Raw genomic sequence first — 18,451 nt, forward strand, 5'->3', positions numbered from 1 at the left:
TAGTCCACGTGGAAACGTGATCGTGTGGTAGTAGTCAAGTAGGAAACACTGTTTAAAGAGTTTCATTTCTACATCCAGAGAGAAGTAGAACAGGTTTCATCGTTACTACGCTTCACTGACACAAAGGCACTCTGGCAATAAACAGCTATATATTGAATATATTTACATGCAGCTATGATACTGATGCCAACTCCCTCATGTAGTGACAGCTCTGCAACTTTAAAAGCAGCACAAAAGGCATTAACACTGGCAGGTTTCGGGGGTTCAATTCCCTGAGCAGCTCAGTGGAGAAGGTCAGTTCATCCTGAAGAACCTCTGCGTTTCAGCTTCTGCTGAAACATTTAGGTGATTCATTTAAAGATCCATCAGCAAAAAGTAATTTACGTTCACTTGTTGCAGCTTCTTAAATATGAAGATTTGCTGTTTTTCTCTTTGGATTGTTAGTCTGACAAAATAATGCATCTGAATACATTAACTTCTGGGGAATCCTGTTGGGCATTTTTCACTAATTTCTGGCATTTTATAGAATAAACAATCAATTCATGAATTTATTTATTCTTGTCAGTGAGCAGAGCAAGGCTTTGACGCTGGCAGCAGAGTGGCTTTGGTTCCCTAAATGACTGAACAGCACTACAGAGCAGTTTGTGTGGACATCAGCCTGTCCTTCTTTTTTCCATTGCTTTGCATGCAGCCACGAAAAAGGATGTGATGTCACGGTTCTGATGCGGGTATAAATTAATATTGATCACAAACTGTAAACAGTCACTGAGCGATGCTGCACTTTGTGTGTTTGTTTGGCTGGAGATGCTTGAATTTGTCCGGGACCGTAGACTGTATATAAAGATGGCCGACGTCTCCACCACAGACTGTATATAAAGATGGCCGACGTCTCCACCGTAGACTGTATATAAAGATGGCCGACGTCTCCACCGTAGACTGTATATAAAAATGGCCGACGTCTCCACCGCAGACTGTATATAAAGATGGCTGACGCATCTCCCTGACCGGCTGCTGCCATCTTGCACTGGTGACGTCATTTGGAGCCGCGGTGTCGAGGTCCCGCCCATAGTCCCGGCCGACCCAATCGAGAGCGCACGACAGTCAATCATGATGTTTCATCCCATTTTTATTGCGTCAAAGAATGAATTAAAACAAAACACTTGAACAAACATCAGCGTGATAAGAACTACCTGAAATGACAGAAACCCAAAGAGGAGGGGGCGGGGCTTATGAGCTATACTGCAGCCAGCCACCAGGGGGCGATCGGGATGTTTTGGCTTCACTTTTGGGGAGCTGTCATGTCGGCCATCTTTAAATACAGTCTATGTCCGGGACAGTGAATATCAGTACGGCGGACGTGTGATGTGACGTACGTCTGAAGCTGAAGTCCAAAAAAAGTCTTGAAGTCCTAATTAGTCTTTCTGTCAGACGGTTGTTGTACCTTCACTGTGACTCCAGCACTGTTTGTAGACAGAGATGAGCACATGACGAAGGCTCTTATTATTAATACTGGACAACATGTCCTGCTGTGCTTCATCATCCTGCTGCTGAGTCACAACAGGTGGATTCAGTCACAAGTCACAAGTTTTCAGTCTTAAAACAATAGTCAGGTGGCCACATGGACACTGAAGCAGGTTTTTCTCGCTGTAATCATTCCTCCTGTTCATACTAAACACGAAGAGATCTCCTCTTAATCACTGCAAGTGATGGAGGACAAAATCCAGCGCAAAAATATATTGGAAAGTTTATCTGAAGCTAACACGAGGCTTCAGCCAATCAAGTGGATCTCTTCCAACGTTACTGTCTCTTTGTCACAAGCTCTCCACTGCAGCTGAACATGGACACACAGGGAGGGAACGTTCCACCAAAAACACCGTCTCTTTGGAAGAAATCCACCTCGTGAGTCTACCTCAGACTGCCGAAGCCTCGCATTAACTTCGGAATACATTTTTGCGCAAAACGTGGACTGTGTGGATTTCATTGAAGCCGCCTTAGAGAGGGATCTCTTAATGTCCAGTATGAAGTGAAGGAAGGATCACAGCCAGTCCACATGGACAAGCCATCAGTGCTCTGTGTTGACTCAAAGCTGCTAGGCAAGTTTTACATACTGGAAACGACTACATGAACGACACAGAGTGTCCAGAAAAATAGAGTTATGCAATCTAACACAACAGTGACGGATTCTACTTTTCTGAAACTTGCAGCACTTTCTGGTCATCTCTGAGGCTGTTCTGCAGTTCGACTGCATTTTATTGACATGATCCTAATAATTTGTTCACCTTGTTTTACTGTATATAGAGGAGCAGCGCTACAACACAACTACAGCCTACAGCCTGAATTAACACCTCAACAGCAGACAAGTTTCACAAAAGTTGTATTTAAAGAACTGCGTAAGAATGTGCAGGAGTTTCTATTTTTCTGGTTACTCAGTTTATTTGAAAATTACGATATTATTCCGATACGTTTCTGATAGAACAACAAAACTGTCTTCAACAACAAAATCTAAGAGCAAACAAATGATAAAACTGTCTCCAAACCAGCACCGAGCGAAAGCTCCAAAGACACACGAAGAAGTTTACTGACACTAAATTGTAGATTTTTTGAATGGACCTTTGAACCAAGTCGTGCCCTGTGGAGGTTTCACGCAGTACACAGGCAGCTGATGTGATCTGACTTCACTGTGACGGTGGTTCTCGTACATGCAGGATCGACGCCATAACCAACATTTAACAACTTTTTATACAATATACAAGATGTTTGTGGCATCTGAAAAGTTTCCTTTGAAGTAAAGCACGTAACATCAGAGGGCCGGAGGTGATACAGCTCAACCGCTCATACTTCCCGATGCGGAATAATCCCAAAGATTGTTTTTAGTGCCACCAAATTAAAAGATTTGTCATTTGTCGTATTCCCCAAATTTAGTTTGATCCTCCATTTTTGTTGTAACCTGAAAGGACCTTTTGGGATTTGGCAGGGTGCATTTATTAGGCTGCGTCTACAAAGTAAAGTAACTGAGTGACTGTTCTCCAATCATTTATTTTACACATTCATCGCAGGAATATTTGCTTTTCAACAACATTAAATGAATTGAATTGGATGGAAGTTTGGAGAGAGGTTTGTTGACATCAAGAATCGTGGAGTCTTTGAACAGAAGAAAAAACCTGACGGCTCCACAAACAAGTAAATAAATAAATAAGTTAAGTTTTACTCACAGGAAGTGATCAGCTTTGTAATCATTTGTTCTCACTGTCAGCACAGATTCAAACACATCTCTGACCGATCACATGACGTCTCTTCGTACACGGAGACGGAAGAATTCATTCAGAGGGAACATTTCGTCCCTCCGGCAGCTCAACACTCAAATATATATTTCAGAGCTGATTTTGTTTTTATTTTCCAATAAATCTGTCACAGTGAGTCAATCAGCCTCCGATCCTGAAGTCTTCCAGAGCCTCGCTGTTGTGTTAGCAGCTACAGGAAGCAGGTTTGGTCCAGTTGAATTTAGATCTGCCCGAACATGAACAGCCAACCACCGTTTTTTCATAAGCCATACTGTGTGTATATAGAATGTAAATGTTGATGTGGATAGTTTTTCTATACGATATGCTTGTATGCAAAATAAACCAGTGACAGTGAATGTCCGTAAAGGGAATGTACCACAACATTCGGACTGTGTGGACTCCGTTTCTTTCAGGTGAACAATGACTTGTTACAGGGAGAGTTGGACGTTTCATTCACTTTTAATACCACTCTGATGTCTGTACGGTAGATATGAAGCTACAGCCAGGTTAGCTTAGCTTAGCATAAAGACTGGAAACAGCTAGCCGGGTCAAAGTCCACCTACCAGCACCTCTAAATCTCTAAATCTCGTTTGTTTCATCTGTACAAAACCCAAGTGTAAAAATGACACGTTGTGATTTTATTCTTACGTGCCAGCGCAGTAACAGAGTCTCCGCTGGTTGCCTGGCAACCTCAAGGTGACAAGACTTCAGGAAGTCTCCCGACCGAGAGATAAGTGCATCTCCCAAAATGTAAAAATACTGTTTAAAATAGTCGAACAGAATGAACTTTGTGTTTGAGGCAGAATTATAGAAAAAGATGAAATTGCTGCCTGATGGACAGCGACTCAAACTAAAGTCACCAATCATATCTCCTCTGAATTTAAGTACTTTAACTTTTGATACTTGAGTATTAAGTTAATCAAGCTAGCACGCTAGCAGCTCTGAGAGACTGTATTTAGCATTCAGCTCATAGCACCGCTGTGCCTAACATCTGCATGCTGACACTGACATGGTAACATGCTGATGTTGATCAGGTATAATGCTAGTTTCACAGGTATAAACACATTAACATGTTGACCTGATGATGGCACCAGATGAAAAGTCGGAGGATCAGAGTCGGTAGGTTTCATCTTCTGAGGAACATGAAGGTTTGTTGTGATATTTCGTGGTGGACCAAAGTGGTGGACCGACCGTCATGACCATCCCCAGAGCCAGACTGTTAAAAACTAAATGAATCAAAGCAATAAGATATTTTACTTTCGTTGACCAAGAAGGTTTCTTTTCATTAAAATAACAGCTAACTTAAAGAACCTTAATTCAGCGATGACGTTAAATACAGTGAACTAAACACGACTGAAGACCAAACAAATGAAAATGTCCATGAAGGAAAATAAAGATTTAAGCTACAAATGTCTCAAGTCAGAAGTTTTCTTTATTGTTGTTTAACAACACGAGAGTGACCTTTGTGATTGAGTTTACCTGGTAAACACTGTCCTCACCAGCCTTCTCGCAGCAGGACTGTCTAGTAACCAGCATAAAGGACCTGCCCCCCCCCCCCCCCCCCCGGAAGCATTTTATATTTATTTATATTTGTTAAAAAACATTTGGATGTAGCTCAAATGATCTGATGAGAGAGAGGTAGAGAAGTCAAGTAGTTTGGGTTGGAAAGTATCCAGGTGAACCTGACACCAGGAGGAGCTCAGTGTTTGGAGGCAGGTCCAGGAGAGTTCTGTTCCTGGGTCTGTCCACCCAGGATCTGCTCCGAGGGCCTGAAGGGAAAGTCATACAGAGGGACACCCAGAGCCTTCAGCTTGTCCTTACAGGTCTGCAGCAGGACGTCGTACTCCTGCAGATCACATGTTCATTTCATCACCACATCAGAACCAGAACCAGTAGATTAAAGCATGAAAACCCTTTTGAGTCACAGACGACTGACCTTACAGTCTCGAGCCACGTCGCGCTGGAGGGCGCTGATGGCGGCCTGTTTGGACTCCAATATTTCCTACAAGCAGGAAAAACACTTTCACATGTTGAGATGAACACACGCCTCTTTCAACTTTAAACTTTTGGACACTGATGGAAATGAAACATGGATATAAAATCGTACCTCCAGTTTGGTTGCGGCGCTGCCGCCTGCGGTTTGGTCGACGTTGGAGGTCGAGAGCGCGGCGCACAGCTGCGCCTCCTTCTTCTCCAGAGTTTCTGTCAGCGCCGCCAACTTCCTCTCCAGCAGCAGCTCCTTCAGTCCGCTCTTCTGCTGGACGTCCAGAATGGCCTCCGTCTGCTTCTCCAGCAGCTCGTCACGCTCCTGCTGGACCTGCCGGGCGCCAAGACATTCATACGAATACCCGGCAGGCTGAAGAAGGTAAAACTTGTGAAGTGATGGTTTACCTTTTCAAACGCCTGCAGCAGCAGCTCGTGCTCCACTATCAGATCCCTCAGTTCCTTTTCAATGACCTTCACTCGAGCTTTAGTCGTCTGTCAGACACATCAGCAGCAGTTTGAAGGAAAATTATTCATTGTCCATCATTCCTGCCAGTTATAACACAATTTAATGATTCATTTCATTGAGCTTTCATTTCTGTGGAATAAATTATCCATTAAACTAAAACTGAGTCAGAGAGAACTACAGTAAGACAGGTACAAGTACACGCAGGTATTAACCCTGTAAGAGCCAATGAATGTTTAGGAAGGAAAGTTTGGGAAGTTTCTTTCTACAAAATCAGCTCGAGCATGATGTCAATAATTAGGATAAATGTATTGAATAGGTATCTCTTGGTACAGCAACCATCGTCGAGCCTGACGAAAGGTCATTCAACAGCTTTGTTCTCAAACAAACAAGTGGCTGAGATATCGGATTAAACCATTCTGACTATGGTCAAAATGTCTAACATGTCACAGTGTCCTTGTGTCTTTCAATTGAATCTGCTGATTAGAAAGACGTTGAAACTGATATGAAATCTATAAAAATAGACAAATTGTTAACAGTTTAAGTAGCGATACACAAAAAATCTCATCGCATCAGAACTGAAATATCAACCTGAAATAAGCTTAATTTCTCATTGAGTATATTTGTGTGTAAGTTAAGCTAACGATGTACAAAGTGTCTCGATGCTTTCTGTGCAGTGAACGCACCACCATCCTGGCCTTGGCCTGGTTGTAGTCTTCCAGCTGTTGTCGGAGCTCGGGCAGCTTCTGCTGGGCGTCCTGCAGAGACTCGCTCAGACGCCGCTTCTCCTGCTCGGCTGCCCGAAGCTTTTTGTCCACTCGCGCCTGCTGCTTCTTCACCTCTGCGAGTTCTTCCTGCCAAACAACAAACAAACATAAAACCCTGTCCTTCATTCATGAACCTCTTCACTACATGTTTGGTTACTAGTCGTGGTTCGTAACTCGGGGACTTTTTTCCGTGAGAGCAAAAGGACTGAAGTAGACCCAGTGGACGTGACGTCTCAATTAGACACAAAAACTCGGGACAGAAGATGCAAAAATGCGAAAACATCTTTGTGAAACAATTAAAATACAAAGTGTTTATTTTAGTGTATAATAAGTGACCTGAGAACCTGAGAGAGCAAAGAACAAACTAACGAGATGCACCTCGTTATCTCCATGTAGTCCTGAACAACAACGACCGTCTGTGCCTGAATAGTATATGATAAACAACTGACTCCAAATAAAGTGAAACTACATCAACACCTTCACGGCCATGGCATCAACAGTTTTCATCTGTTACATCTGTTGAGCTGTTCCCCCTCTCACTGCTGGGGGCTTTTCCTTCACGGTGTCCGGCCCGCGGTGACCCTGTAACGTCTCTCACCTTCAGCGCCCTCCGATCCAGCAGCAGTTTGCTCTGAATAGCAGAGTAGTACTCCTCAGCAGCTCGGAGAGCTTTGTCGTGGTCCTCTACCAGAGTCACAACGCGGCTTTTCATTTTGTCCTCGAGCTCGAGGATCTCAGCCTTCCGCCTTTTGCCCTCCTCTTCGATCACTGTCTGCATCTGCTTGTGATGTTTCACCTCAATTTCTGTTTCAGAAGCAACAGAAGGAAAACGCTGAGACAGAGTTTATGACAGTAGTTTCTGAATAATGGAAATGGGGTTTATTCACCTCCGATTCTTCTTTCATAGTCGTTTGCCAGCTTCATTAACTCCAACTGGTGTTTCTGTTGAGAATCAGCAGGCGGTAGATCTGTGGTGTAGCTGCTCAAAACTGGCCACAACTGAAAGTGTGTAAAAGTGAAACCAGACTCACCAGCTGGAGCTCCTTGATGAAGTCTGCGTTGTTGAGCTTCTTCTCCCTGAAGTCCCCCTGCTGCCTGTGAAGTTTTCTCCGAAGCCCGAGCTCTGACGCCGTGTTCTGGTTCTGGATCAGCGAGGTCGAGGCGATGCCGTCCATCTTCAGCTCAGCGATCAAGCTGTGGTGCTCAGACAGGACGTGCTTCAGCTTCTGCTTGTACACCTGGACACCAACCATCAGAGTTTAGATGGTGTGATCTTGTCCTGTTATTTTTCTACAGAAAGAACTGGAAAGTGTAAACGACTTGAAAAAAGTCTGAAGAAACCTCAACCTCATCTTGCTCTAACTATAAACTTTGGTTTAAGAAAAGTAGAGATTCATCTGCAGAATATTGTGACGATGTTGAAGTAAACAGCAGATAAATATAAAAGAGAGAAGTCTGAGTCTAAAGTCTGTAGGTCTGAGCAGGTAATTGTATGGACACGTCGGGCTGCACAGTACTGAGAAGCAGTAAATAGGAAGTATAAAACAAAGTAAATGTATTTATTCAGTGTATTTACTTATTCTATTAGGACTTTTATGGACCTTCAGTTTTCTTTTAATGCTCTCTGTATCTTGTCAGTATATAATAAAACATACAATTTAAAACCTAAAAGTAGAGTCTATAATTTGTGTGTGTGCGTGCAGCTCACAGTGATCTCCACTCGGTGGCGCTCCTCCGCCTCCTCTCTCTCCCTGTGTCTGTTCCTCAGCCCGGCCTTCGTCTCCTCCAGGTTCCTCTTGGAGATCTCCCAGAAGGCCTGGATCTTGTCCCGCTCTAGCTGGAAGTAGCTCCTCTCCTCCCGCTCTCGGTCCAGCTCCTCTCGGAGGCGAACTATGTGCTCCTCCAGCTGGAAGTTGACAGACGTGTGTCAGTTTGTGGAGTCCTCATGTGAGCTGAAGGACGGATGACGGCACGGTAAGAGCTGACCAATCAGGGCCCCCCTACAGGCCTTCCTGTTTGGACCTGTTTGTTTGTTTTCTTCAGGTGGAAGGTCACAGAGTTCAATCAAAACTGCTTGTTTTTTTTTACTAGTGATTATCTCAATATAACAGATCTGATTTTTATTTTTGTTCACTTCTTTCCACCATAATCTGGCTGCACAGCACACGATATATATGTTTGATGGCAGGACAGGATCTTAAATATATAAAATATATTCTGAGGGTGGTATATTATATTAACATTTTGTGTTGTGGAGAGCAGAGGAGTTGGACAGCTGTAGTGAGCTCACAGTCATGCAGGTGATCAGTGCAGCCAGTATAACCCGACACTTCTCACTATTACTCCACTGATACACTCGAGTCAACAAGCAGCAGCTTCCTCAACCTCCTCCATGACATTTATGTTCATGTACGTTTATTCACTGTTTCCCACAGGTTGGGAATTTACTCCTGGTGTATTTTGAAACAATGCACATTCAGCGTCTCTCATGCAGTTGGCTCACTGCTGTTCACAGTGAGATTAATCAACACTGTGTCTGCTGAGCAGCGGTGGACTGAAGCAGGGCTGGGGTCCTTCAGAACTACCATCCAAATGTTTGTTTACGTTGTGTGTTTATATCAAAAACGGAATATCTGATTTTTTTATTCTCAAATGTAAAAATCAGCATCGGCCTGGCTTTAATATAATAATCAAAATATAAGTGTTATCAGCAAAATGTTCTTTAATATTAAAGTAATAGTACTCATTGCACTTACTGGCATAATCCAGAGTGGTATATCATTATAAAACATTGTATTTTTATTGCATACGCAGCATTTTAATGTCACTGGACAAACTAATTTGATCTACTTTATATATTGTTGTATTCTGTAATAATATATTATATTCAATAAGCTGATCATATGATTTTTATGTAAACTAAAGTCTGCAAAGTAACATTAAATCAAATCAGTCGAGTAAGTAAAAGTACCTGAAAACTGTACTTAAGTGAAGTACTTGAGTAAATATACTTGTCTGGGAACAATGTATAACATTTCTACATATAAATACCTTCAAGTTAAAGTTACAGAGCAGCAACAGACAGATAGCATGTGAAGCTAACCCTTTAACTCCCCACTGACGCTACTTGAACCCAGTTCGACAGCGTTGAGGCTAACGTTAGCTGTGTTAGCTGTGTTAGCATCTCCCGGCAGCCCTGACCTGATCCTTGGACATCTCCTCCGTTGACAGACCGTCCACCACCGCAGAAGACTTCCCCTTCCCGGCCTTTTTGCTTTTAGTCTTGGGTGGCTGGAGAGAAAACACATCTTAGCTTCACCACAGCAGTGATGTTAGCGAGCTAACAGTCCACATACGAAGCTACCACATGCTAACCGTTCTCCACAACACTACTGTGATGGAACTACCGATTAAAACACGACTTTACTCACCATCGTCTAATATCGTGCAGGCTCACAAATGTCGGTAGTGACAATAAACCACAACTCGTTAAATTTTAACTTAACTTGAACTAGCCGAGCCGCACAGTCGGTCCTCAGCTACGTGCAGCGAGCTAAACAAGAGGCGCTGCCATGGCAACGGCGTCAGAGGGTCGTTTTTTTTCTTTCAAATAAATCTTTATTGAATGAATTTTGCAAAATGTACAATTACTGAGATCACGATGCCAGCAGGTACTCAGATAAGTAGTAATACCTCAGTGTAGAAATACTCTGTTACAAGTTAAAGTCCTTTTACTTAAGTAGAGTTAGCATCAGAATATACTAGAAAGTAGTAGTAGTGGAGTAGAATATAAAGAAGCAGAAAATCGAAATACTCAAGTAAAGTACACGTACCTCAAAGGATGGTAAAGGACACAGTATGTAATAAGAACAAAAAACAATGAATAATTGTAAAACAAATAGGCCCAATAATGATTTAAAATAATACATAAACATAATGAAGAAATTAAAACTTGTTATCATCTTCATGGCTTTCTTATTAGTATTAAATAGTAATAATTTATTGGTCTTAATGCACTGCTGCAATTCTTTATGGAAAAAAATAGCTTGTTATTTGATACATTTACATTTATGTATAAGGAAGTTAGCTAAGATTATTATGAGACTATGAGGTTTTGAACATAACAACATACACTAAACATAAAAACAGAAGCTCAACACAGCCGGACTGTGAATCACTAAATCAATAAGTAAATGTTTTACATAAATATATCATATTTCCCTCTTAACAGCCTTCTCGTTCTGCAATTGCAAGTGCGTTACCTTCATTTAGTTCATTTTTAAAACAGGTTTTGGTGAGAGAGAAAATAGATAAAAATGTATGAAAATAAATGTTGTGTCCATGAAAACATGCTGCCTCTGCCCCGCAGCATCCTCACACAGTTTAATGCAGTACTTTAATTGCTTTAGATTAAAACACAACCAAGATATTGAGCAGTACAAGCTTGTGTCTGGATCCATGTGTCGACATTTCTTTAGTGCTCATAAACAACAACAACAACAACAACATGTATGAAAATGACAAATTCTCTATCAGCTAAAACTCTCTTTGAATCAACCAATCGGAGGGCCCAATACTCAGAGGTCCCTTCATAAAGGACATCAGTGAAGCAAGCAAAGACATTGCAAGTTGTCAGACTGACACAAAAAAAGGCCCCAAATGAAAACACCTCAAATTATTATTTAAAGCAGATGCAATAAAACAGAAACAAAAACAAGGCTGAAGGTTTATTTGATACTGAAGACACACAATTTACCGAAGACATGGGACAAAGACAAACACGTTTAATGTAGTTACTTCATGAAAAATGAGTGAGTGGATGAACACCGACTCCAGGAAACGAAGAAGAGCCACATGTTGAGATGTTGCAGTCAGTGACGAGGTGAAGCCTAAACAAGCAAACTGTTCCTGTGTTCGTGCGTCAGACTGCATGTGTGACCTGGAGGATGTGAGAACTCTTCACTACACTTCCTGTCTGTGGTGGATTCTGGGCGAGGTAGTACACACACTCCTCGCTGCTGCTTCCTGCAGTTTTCAGCTTGTTCACGGTGCTGTACAGGTTATTATTTGGTGGTGTGGGGGTGCTCGGTGTTTCACTGATGCTTGTCCAGTAGTACGGACTTTCAACGTCAGAGTCCCTCCTCGGCCGCTCCTCGCCAGCTTCAATCTCCTCATAAATCACCTCGTTTACAGTTTTGTCCAAGTTGGCGTTTGTCCCTGCTTTCTTTCCTGAGCAGAATCTCAGGGTTACGATGGCCACAAGCACCAACGCAGCACCCACGACCACACCAACAGGTACCTTCCAGAAGTCTGAGGACTGCTGGTTCTCTGCGTCTGCATCCCCTGCTGCACCTGGTCCAGGGCCGAAACCCAGTCCATCGTTTCTTGGTGTGACCAGTACATCTGCAGCACTGGGATCTGTTGTCACCTTCAGATATACTGTTTGTTTTCCATTACACAAATACACTGCAGAGTCAAAGAGCTGAACGTTCAATATTACCAGAGAATTATTGGCCAGGGAACCGAAGCGTTTATCACTTCTGTCACGCTCACGGCCGTCTCTGATGGAGACCAGCGTCACCTTTACACCATTAATGAAGCGGCTCCATGTCACCTCCCCCCTCCCGTGAGGACAGGGCAGTGTGGCCACTGTGTTCTGTGGCACAGTGATTTGGGGGATCTCTGTAAAGTAAAAAAGCAGCAATAAGTCAAACTTCACTGGTAAACTCTGTTAATCATCTGTTTGTCCCTCGTAGGTTTTAAACTACTAAACAGATTAAACTAACTGCTTTTAATGAGGCAGCTCTGTTACGTTGGACAGACTCTTTTCCTGAGTCTCAGTCTCCAAATCTCCTTTTGTCTCCAGGTTTCTAATCATTAATTCACAGACATGAGACTGATGTTGATCTCCTCATCTCACTCTGGAGAAGAACGCAAACAGGCGCGTCTTTCTACCATTTATCTACAAGTTATCAGGACGGAGAGCATCTTCCCTCCTGTGAAGTCAGCTAAATGACGAGGTTTTACATTTCAAACTTACTGTGATTATTGATCCCAACAGGGGAACGCTGCAGCAGTTCATTTTATATTTTAATGTGGACATCTTTAGAATGTATTTAAGCCAAAACCCAAAACCAACATTAATAAACGTGATGTTGATATAAAATTAGATTTTCTTACCGGCAAAGTTGTGAGCGAAACATCCAGCGAGGAGAACGTAAAGCAGCATCTCTGCAGCTTGAGGAGCGAGAGAGGACTAAAGCACAGTCTTCTTTTTTTATCTAAGAGGAAGTTACGTCTGAAATGACCCACGTACATGTGTGGAAAGGCTGGATGGGTTCAGTAAATGTCACTGAGCTAGACAGATTTCACACAGGAGGCCTCCAGAACACAGACAATAATAATCCTTCTACCACACATGTTGTCACTGTTTGTGCACCCCGTCGCTTTTTACTCATAAAATCTAAAGTAGTTTCATTTAAATAAACTCATTACAGGCAGTGAACTCTGCAACGCACCCTGAAGAGGAACCACAAACATGCTGGTTTACGTGTCCCTCCTGAAGCTGCGTTTATCAGCTGGTCGATCTGCTGTGAGTCTACCTGCAGACATTACTCTGTGACTGTCTGCATGTACACTGCAGCTGTAAAACACACGTGGCTCTCAGATACAGTAGAAGAAAAACAACAGTGTTGTGTCTGTTTTAGAGTCCACTGGCATGATGATGTCGACATGAGTCAGGCTGGATTTCCTGTGAGAGGAAACATCCTGCAGTTTTCATTGCTCAACTTTATTCCAGAGAATGATATTACAACACATCGCCTACATCGTCCTTTAAATAAAATATATTATTTACAATCGGCAGTACGTCAGCTGTGTCTAGGACTTGTTTGTGTTGGTCGGCTGGTTGATCTTTGACAAATCCCCAAACGACACGTTGGCTGAGCCTCGCTTCGCTGGTTTGGCCTGAAAAAAAACCCCAACAACAACGTTTAAACGATTAAACCGGTTTTGTATAAAATGTCTCCTGCGCTCCTGAATCTGGTGATTAAACCCAGCAGTGTTGGACAGCAGGCGTCAGTACCACTGAACACCTGTCTTACCTGGGACTCATGAGGCTTCCAGCCAATCATGTAGAGGATCTCGAAGGTGGCGGGGATGGACCCGTCCTCGTGACCATACATCTCTGAAACGTTTCCAAACAAACAGACATAATATAGCAAAACACCAGAACCGACGAGCCATCCAACTGCAGTTAAAGGATCAGTTTCAGTTCTCAGACAGGTCCAGGACCAGTGATGCAACAGAACAGCCTGTTTTCAAGTCTGTTTAGTTTGTTTTTTTTAAACTTTTGATAGCGCTAGGCTAGTAGTTTCCGCCTGCTTACGGTCTTTGTGCTAAGCTACAGCAGGCTAACAGTACAAAGATGGACTCCATCATTAAAGACAACAAGGTGAAGACACCTTTTCTGTCCACACTTTCCCCACTTTGTGAACCCTTGTCCCCGCGTTTGGACCGCAGCGTGTCTCAGAAAGAGGAAGTTTAGCAGCCAAACGCCCACAGAAATGTGTCTATTTCAGGCTGATCTGATGCGTCACTGTTGAGGATGATGAACAACAGGCGCCAGATCAGGTTTAATAAAGGAAACAGTGGGAAAAGATGAGCGCAGGGAAAACAGAAGTGTCAGAAATGAGTGACAGCCGTTACACCAAAATAAGGACTGAACCAGGTTTGTGTGTCTGTGGCCTCAGCGCCCAGCTGTCCGGAGACACACTGAAGTTTAATGTGGATTCCAGAGGATGAAGAATGGAACTGACTTTGGTTGGAAAGGGAAGAGTAACTCTAAAGTGTTCTCAGATCATGACGTGAACCCTGAAACAAGTATGATCTCATTTCCTGGCTTATTAAAAAGGGCAGAAGTAGCATTTTCTACCATATTGAGCCAACTGAGTACTTTTTGGCCGACACCACTGACAGACTGCTGCTGTAGTTCGGCCGTGATTACATTCATCAAGGTATGAATGGCAGCTGTGGTGATCTGTACAAGTCCAGATTGAATCTTGGAACCTGAATATTTCTGCTGGGTGTGATTGTGGAATCTGTGTTTTCATCATTTAACAGGGACGTTCAGCAGCTGATCTCTCCCTTCTTTAAACTCTTACCTTTATAAATAGCTGCTGCTGCTAACATGGTGTCTCTGTGCAGCAGCGACCTCCTGTTCCAAGCACAGTTACTCTCTCCCATACCTGCAGGACACGGAGAGAACAGGTCATGGAGAATACAAGTTGGCAACGCTGGTTTAACGCTGGTTTAACGCTGGTTTAACGCTGGTTTAACGCTGGTTTAACGCTGGTTTTAGTCGTTTGTACCTTGTAAGTCAGTCATGACTTCAGTGATTCCTGGATAGTGAACCTGAACGTCATCGATGTCCTGAAACAGAGAGACAGGAAGTGACAGATGAGTCGTATGCGATGACTTTAAACATGTAAAAACACTAATTAATTAATTATTTGGCATGAAACACGATACTTAGTTTTATCTTGTTTTAATCTCTTCAGCATATTTATTACAAATATTTTTCGTCAATAATTCCGGTTAAGTATCGACGTTTCTACAGCACGTTAAACAGAAAGTACTAGAGAGAGAGTATTAATATACAGTTTGTGACTGTATGTTGTTCATCTTCCCTCTAATTATTTGTTTAATGACGTACTTGTTTGCAGGCCACTAGTTAATGAAGTTAACTAGTTAATGAAGTTAACTGGTGATCTTTTGTCTGTTGAAGGTATAAAACTGAATCAGCCAGAAGGAGGAACCTTCCAGTGTGTTTAATCACAGTAACAGAGAACTGGGACCAGTCATGGAGTCTAACTGGGTCCGACAGCGTTGGTGTGTTTCTCACCACAGTGAGCATAGTGAAGCCGGCCCGGCCCAGCAGGTTGCCCAGGTCGGTGACGGCGGTGTAGGGGGAGACGTGGGGGGAGAAGCCTCCCTCCCTCTCTGTCTCGGCGAGCTGGAGGGAACACCGCAGCTCGTACAGGGTCTCCCCGCCCACCATCGCCCCGATGAACACCCCGTCCGGCTTCAGCACCTGGTGGATCTGAGAGGTAAACAAGACAAGTACGTAATGTGCGTTAAAAACATCCTTATAAGGTTCATTGAGGGTTAACTGACAGTTAAAGTAAACACTAAAAAGGCTTGAGGAGAACAGAAACTCTGCTGCGTGAGCTGAGAACAAGATGAGGAGCCTGAAACGAGCTTTTAGTCTCCACAAATAAACGACCAACCAGCCAGAAAATGTTGCCTAGCGGGATTAACCCTGACTTCATTTCACAGCGCAGGAAACTCCGACCTCTAGTGGGAGATCACCAGAAGGCAACAACCACAGATTCACACCAAATCACTTGTATCTGTCGTTTCTCTTCTCACCTGTTTGAGAGCTCCAGGCAGATCATTTATCCAGTGCAGACTGAGAGAAGAGAGATTAAATACACAGTTTAGACAAGATCAAAACCTTAAAATGCTTTGCTGAAGATAACAACTTCTCTTCTACTGTTTCCTGCAGTTTAAGTGATTTCATTTTAGATCAACGTGGAGGAACTGCAGACAGCAGGTCAGTGGGACCATTACCCGAGTAGTACTACAAGTACTGTGTACCATCATTCAGGCTGAGTGGAAATAAAGTATGTCAGGGTATTAAACAGAGTAAATGTGTAATTTACTTCTTAACGGTTCAGACAGAGAGAGGAGCTGAGAGATGACACACACACATAATAATGAATTGATAGAAATCACATGACTCACCTCAGACTGCTCACCACCAGGTCGAAGGTGTTTTCTTTAAACGGCAGAAACTCCTCGTCAGCTAGAACACAGCGAGTCGGGATCTCACTCGCTCTGCTCTGCGTCTGAAGGTTACAGCCATTAGCAACACGTCTCAGCATAAATAAGTACAACATCCACTAATATCCACTGTGATCATTCTCACCAGGATTCATTCATCTTTTAACAAAAACTACTGCCACCAGAATGAGTAGAAAGAGCACAAAAATCCTCCTCAAGACGTCCCCACAGAGACCCTGCAGATCTACCACACATGAACGACTTGTTTCAACACTCACCAGAGTTTTCTCGGAGACGTCTGTCAGGAACAAACGCTCCACAACATCCTGAAACACCAGCAGGCAAAACAGACAAAGTTAGTTATGACTAAGTGTTAATAATTGAATATCTAACTCATCGATGAGGTTCTTTTGTTTTGCAGCTGAAACTGCCACGTAAGCACCTCAGATCCACATGTACACACTGTACCTTGCTTAAATGCTCTGCAATGTGACCTTTTCCACCACCGATGTCCAGAGCCAGAGGAAACGTCCTGAGAGGACAACGTGTGAGAAGAAAGACAAGAAAGGGACAGAAAACCTGGACCTGTGTGTTAAATGAGAGACCAGCTGTCTCGCCATAAACTCACCTCGCGATGTCATAGACCCGATCTGCCACCCGACTGCCAACCTGCAGTTCAACACAACAACCGTCAGACTCTCACGCTCATGGTGCATTTACACTTCAAAATAAAATACCTGCCAAAGGAGGAGACAAACCCACGTGTTTGGATTCAACTGCATTTCTTCATTTTCAGTGTCGACAAAATGAAAAAGATCCCAAACGCCGTCCAAAGCCCCAGTGAAATGATAGAAATCACAATCGTACATCTATAGATACTGAACCGAGCGTAAAAAAATGCTTTTTAATAAGTAAAAGATATGAACGAACTTTAAAACTTGAGACTTGTTTAAATGAAACGGACCCAGTGTTCGTTTGGATGATGAGAAGTTTGAAGTAATCAGATTACTCCTGTTTCTCATGCAGCGTTCCCTCCATCACATCACCAGCCAACACATGTACTCACTTATATTCATCATAACCATATAAATCAACAGCTCTCTGGTTTGACTATTGATTGACTGAGCGGACACAGTATTCAGATCCTTTACTGCAGTAAGTATGTACAGTATGTGACTGTTCTACTATTAAATATTCTACCATTAGATTATTATTCCTCATCGTTAATGTAAAGCAGGATTTTTGAACTGTTTTGTGTCGGACTGCAACTAATGATTATTTTATAATTCTACATGAAAAATGATCAATATAGCTGCCAATGAAATTTCTGTCAAGCGACTAATTGATTAATCGACTAATCGTTTCAGCTGTTCTTGTAGAAACTGTTGGGTTTGAGTTTGATTTATAACAAAGCATCATATCTTATAAACTCTCCGTGTTTGAATCTGTAAAGAAACTAAAGAAATGTGAGAGTGACATGAGAAGAGAGAAAGTACAAGTACCTCAAACGTGTACTTTAGTCCTTCAGTACTTGAGTAAACGTCTCTCTGGCGGGATCTTACCTCGTCCCTCAGGTAGTCGTACTGGTTCCCGTCCTGCAGTGATGCTGCCCAGTTCTTCTGCCTCTTCTTCATCTCCCTGTTGAACACATTCATGGTCCCCCTGCCCGACACCGACAGCCCTCTGCGGGGTTCACACCTGGGTCCGGTCTGGAGTCTGCAGCAGGAGGACAAGATCCAGCTCCGGCAGCCTGAGCTGGCCCTCTGCAGGACTCTCCGGGACACTCCGCTGCTCATGGTGCCGCAGTAAAGTCCGGATCAGCAGCCTAACAGCTGAGCACTGTGCTCCACCTGAGCCGGCTTCTTCCGGTCCTCCTCTGAATGACCTCAGGAAGGGGAGCGGGGAAAACGTGGAACTGGATTATACTGGGCTCACTGGAAACAATGGAACCGGATCACCGTCTGGAAATGGACTGAAAACTTGAAACCTATTCAATTAAATGTAAATCAACAGTTATTGATAATACTGCACCTGTAAATATTGATAGTCTTCATCTTTAACTATCCTCGTGATTATTTTTTCCTATTATGCGATTCACTGTTTGGTCCATA

At 43.0% G+C, this 18,451-nt stretch overlaps 2 protein-coding genes across 3 annotated transcripts; both read right to left on the reverse strand.

Moving 5' to 3' along the window:
• Positions 1-4,850: 4,850 nt before the first annotated feature.
• Positions 4,851-10,016, reverse strand: LOC139300962 (dynein regulatory complex subunit 4-like). The gene is made up of 11 exons (XM_070924184.1): positions 9,929-10,016; positions 9,699-9,788; positions 8,206-8,403; positions 7,529-7,735; positions 7,385-7,439; positions 7,096-7,301; positions 6,417-6,584; positions 5,673-5,759; positions 5,389-5,598; positions 5,218-5,283; positions 4,851-5,127 (listed from the first exon to the last, which is right to left on the reverse strand). The coding sequence occupies exons 1-11, from the start codon at positions 9,929-9,931 to the stop codon at positions 4,981-4,983; spliced, it is 1,437 nt and encodes a 478-aa protein (XP_070780285.1). The 5' UTR covers positions 9,932-10,016; the 3' UTR covers positions 4,851-4,980.
• A 3,261-nt stretch (positions 10,017-13,277) lies between these two features.
• Positions 13,278-18,178, reverse strand: ndufaf5 (NADH:ubiquinone oxidoreductase complex assembly factor 5). Of its 2 annotated transcripts, none has more exons than XM_070922768.1 (11): positions 17,903-18,178; positions 16,969-17,009; positions 16,809-16,872; positions 16,619-16,666; positions 16,302-16,405; positions 15,927-15,966; positions 15,400-15,597; positions 14,867-14,927; positions 14,660-14,743; positions 13,601-13,683; positions 13,278-13,463 (listed from the first exon to the last, which is right to left on the reverse strand). In XM_070922768.1, exons 1-11 carry the CDS (start codon positions 18,134-18,136, stop codon positions 13,377-13,379), a joined length of 1,044 nt encoding a protein of 347 aa, XP_070778869.1. In that variant the 5' UTR covers positions 18,137-18,178; the 3' UTR covers positions 13,278-13,376. The 2 variants fall into 2 exon arrangements, with proteins under 2 accessions (XP_070778869.1, XP_070778878.1); XM_070922777.1 differs by having other exon boundaries at positions 16,302-16,399; positions 16,613-16,666.
• Positions 18,179-18,451: the final 273 nt, after the last annotated feature.

This window comes from Enoplosus armatus, chromosome 2, assembly GCF_043641665.1.
Source record: "Enoplosus armatus isolate fEnoArm2 chromosome 2, fEnoArm2.hap1, whole genome shotgun sequence".
NCBI lineage: Eukaryota > Metazoa > Chordata > Actinopteri > Centrarchiformes > Enoplosidae > Enoplosus > Enoplosus armatus.